The sequence below is a fragment of the Pundamilia nyererei genome, unplaced genomic scaffold (assembly GCF_000239375.1).
Source record: "Pundamilia nyererei isolate P.nyererei 1_Seehausen unplaced genomic scaffold, PunNye1.0 scaffold00050, whole genome shotgun sequence".
Taxonomy (NCBI): Eukaryota; Metazoa; Chordata; class Actinopteri; order Cichliformes; family Cichlidae; genus Pundamilia; species Pundamilia nyererei.
The window spans coordinates 2,333,918-2,337,927 of NW_005187451.1; the positions used below are offsets into that span (position 1 = coordinate 2,333,918).

The 4,010-nt window shown below is 45.2% G+C and overlaps 1 protein-coding gene across 2 annotated transcripts in view; it reads left to right on the forward strand.

Annotated features, from left to right (window-relative positions):
• dennd1b (DENN/MADD domain containing 1B) overlaps positions 1–4,010 on the forward strand; it is a 93,231-nt gene that overhangs the window by 38,990 nt on the left and 50,231 nt on the right. For both annotated transcript variants that reach the window (XM_005733176.1, XM_005733177.1), the window contains exon 6: positions 3,650–3,719. In XM_005733176.1, coding sequence (XP_005733233.1) covers positions 3,650–3,719 — 70 coding nt within the window. The remainder of the gene's footprint in view (positions 1–3,649; positions 3,720–4,010) is intronic.

Sequence of the window (4,010 nt, forward strand, 5' to 3'; positions counted from 1 at the left end):
GGCTGTTGATGGACAGTCGCGGGTTTGTCGCTGCCCTGATGAGCTGCTGTGAAGAACAGTGTCCCTCTTCCCCACACCACCCACCCTTCCTGGCCATCTTCCATGGCCTTTGTTTTTCTTTCTCCCTCCCTCTCTGTCTCTCTTGCTCTCTCTCCCTCTCCCCCTCGCCGTCTCTCCCTCTCTTTTCTCCTCGTTATTCGGCTACTGCCACAGTGCGACAGCAAAGACGCTTGGCCCATAATTATGCATGAAGCTTCGCTGCCAATTAGCAGAGGCTCCCCTGTCCCTCTCGCTGAGTTAGACATGCTAATTCATTTGACATATGATGTATAAAATTCATTATGCATTCTGAGTAGTTTGCATGGCTCGCTTCATTTATAATAATATAATGTATAGGAAGTTGTTTTTTTTTTTTTGTTTTGTTCATTTAAAATTGTTAATGCGCAGCTCGGTTATGTTTTTAGTTTTTTACTTTTATTCCATCTTAAATATCCTCACTCGTCCAGGACACGACGAGCGAGGATATTTAAAAGGATTAAAGTGTGTGCAAGAAATTTGGAAATAAAGTTCCCGTCTTCAAGGTCCTCGGTCGCGACTTTATCTTTGTTTATGATTCGTAAAGATGTTAGTAATACCAGATGGGATTCAAGAAAAAAATAAAATTAAGATAATAAAAGTAGTTTTTTCTTCAAATGTGAAACAAGACGACGGCGGCCCGGGCCGACACGTTTATATTTGTTCTTCTAGGTCCCAAATATAAAATAGGACTCATTAAAACAGTTTGTGATTGCGCGAGTGCTGCACCGTAAAATTGTCACCTCTGCTTACGGGAGGAAGTGTCTTAATGAGCAGGACAGTTTTATGTGGACGGCTCTTTGTAGTGTCGTCGCTGAAGTCGTGACCAAAAAGACCAGGCTTCCTCCAGGCACACACACACACACACACACACACACACACACACACACACACACACACACACACACACACACACAGTGCACTTTTAATTCTGCCGTTTTCACCCCAGCAGGGTGACCAAAGCCTGCTTTTCGTGTAATTAAAGAGTAAAATAAAGTTTATATCACAGCTGAGGCTCCTGAATCGATTCGACTTGCTTTTGGTTTAGCGTTCGCTCGTCCCCGTACTTAACCCTCGACCCCAGAAAGGAGTCGTGTAAGGCAGTCTTCCAGTGATCCGTCTACAAAGTGTGAGAGGACTTACGATTACAGGTGCCTGTGTGTTAAATAAGATTTAAGGGCCATCTACAGGAACAGGAATAACTGTCACGCTAAACACCCAACAGGTACTTTATGGGAGGAAAAGAGGCCGCGCGACACCGACGAGCCCCGACATTCAAACCGCCGGGCTAAAACTGCTCTGACCTGTCAGAGGTGCATGGCAGCAGAAGAGGGTCCTTGTGATTGGGTCTTAGGCTTTTTTAAGGTAGTTTGTGCTTCGAGGGGACGGCTGCTGCTGCTGGGGAGTTGTGTTGCAACCTGTGGTCTCCTTGGTGGGCAACAAAGTTGCTTTTAACTGTTTAATAAGTACCTCTCTTACAGCAGTAATTTGGCTAATTTGTTTCTTTTTCAGTCTTGGGTTGTATTTTTGCGTCTGCGCGTCCATAACGCTCCGATTACAAAGCTCCAAAGGCGCGTGTTGTCTTCTGTTAGATGGTCCGAGTCTGGGATGAAGAGCGCTGTGAAGGCTGTGAGTGGGTCGCAGATTAACCGGTTCATTCTCTGAGTGCATGGCACTTTGGGAAGACGTGTTTAAAATGGCAGGAGAGATTGCGGGGCCCCCACGCACCGAGCACTCCAATGATAGATGCCTCTCCGTCTGTATCGGAGGATTTGTGAAGCACAAACAGATCTGAGCAATGAACTGTGACGAGTAGGAGTATCTCTCTGAGCTTTCCAGACTTTCACTTTGCTCATACAGGAAGCAGAGAGGGGGGAGAGCAAAACAGTGTCTCATTGAAGTTTTATTCATTTGATTGCGTTTGAATAAAGGGGGAAAAATCATCCTATTGCAGGAATATTGATAATTTGCGGTTGGCTGTCGTCACGGTGATAATGCACTTTTCTGTAAAACTGAGGATTTACGGCACCAGCAGCATGACGAGTGTGAGTCGTTTACGTCTGTGGTGAAAAATGAAGGATTGATGTCCAGAAGCCTGGTTTTTAAACACGAGGCTGAGATAAGCCCGGCCTTTGTTCTCTCTCGGTCTTTATATCAGACTGAAGTTGTGTAAACTGACCCTCGTGCACATATTTGCCTTTTGACGTGGCAGAAATAGGTCTTCAGGTTGATATCCGGTCACCAAATTAACATCCGCGTGTTTGATTGGGCCTCTACAGCAAGTGTGACCCGATTGCGGTAAATCTTCGTGCAGATGTCACAAAATCGTCGCGTTAAGAGACTGATTGTTTCAGACTAATGGTCACTCAGCCTCTCTGATTGGTGCGCTTCGCTGCACGTCTCCTCGTCATTGGCCCCTCGCGGATTTATGCGATCTGAAAATTTGCATCAAGTCCACTTTATTGTTTTCTAGTTGTCTGTTAATTCCAGTCTGCGGAGCAGCCAGTGACCCATGCCCTGCAAACTCCTCTTCCTCCAGCCGACCGTCTGAGACGCAAAACTTTGCCTTTAGGAGTACGAGGCCAATCCAAGGCTTTTAATACGTCTCGATTTGCTAATGAAATAAAAAACAGCCCACGTTTGATTGACCGGCTCGTTTGGTCACTAATTCTTTTTCCCAGCCCTGCGATGCAGGAGAGTTAATGAAGCATTAATGGGAGTCTGTTTATTTAATAGCAGTGCTGGTCCTTACTCAGAGTCATTATACATGCAGTGTTTAAAACTGCATGTTAAGAGCCTGAATGAAATAAAAATGCAATAAGTTGATAGGACACCATGTTTTTATTATTTGATTGCATAACATTAAACGCGCTGAGGCCTCGCAGCTTTGGTGCCAAAAGGAAAATGTTGGCCATCGTCCACCCAGAAACGAGTCGACTTGGCCAAGAAAATGTCAACTTTGTAAAGAAAGCCATGCTGCAGATGCTTTTAGCTTATGGTGGGTGTACTTGGTGATTAGCTCGAACACAAACACTGCAGTATAAATTATTTTTGAGCTTGTTAATGAATTTATTTATTTTACATTCATTGCATAAGGAAAAGCTTTTTTTCTTCTTCTAAATATGCAAAAGGCATAAGAAGAAGCGGGGGGGGGGGGCATTTTTGTTAAGCCTGTGCATCTGGGAGCAGCATGCTCGTAAACCATAGCATCCCTCCACATCACATGTGGTGCTTTTTCTTTCTTCCTAAAGAATCCATTGTTTTTGTTTCCTCATTTAAGGAGCAGACATGGTGGGAATTCTTGGAGTGGCGAGGGCCCGAAGCACGAAAGAACGAAAGAACGCCATAATAAGGACGAGATAGCGTTTAATTCCTCCTCAGTGTAACGACTCTGACAGAGTCCATGCCCTGTATGCAGCGTGCTCTTCAGGTCACGCCGTTCGTGCAACGCACACGTCTGCCGGGAGCGACGTGCGCGTCCTGCTTTGATTCGTCACCTCCCGGTTTGATGACTGAATGAATGAAAGCTTTTCCCCGTGCTGCACATTAACACGTTCCTCTCTGACTCTTGCAGTTACCTACCCTGGTTTGAAATCTACTACAAGCTTCTAAATACACTGGCAGACTACTTATCGAAACAACAGGTAATCTGGTCTTTTTCTGTGTCTCGACTGTTTACACTTGTGCTCTAATGGAAAACAAAATGAGGAAAGGTGTAGTGGGATTTGCCTGAGAGACACGCAAACACGGCGAGATGTTTTCCTGCATTGTGTTCTCGCGCGTCGTCTTTGGCGAGCAGCCGTCTCGGGCTCGACTCGCTTCCTGTTGTTAGCAGCAACAGTGTTGACATTTCACAGACCAAACGCTGATCTGACACTGGAAGTTTTTCCTGATGATTTACTGGAATACAAATCGTTAAGAACAAGAAAATTCAC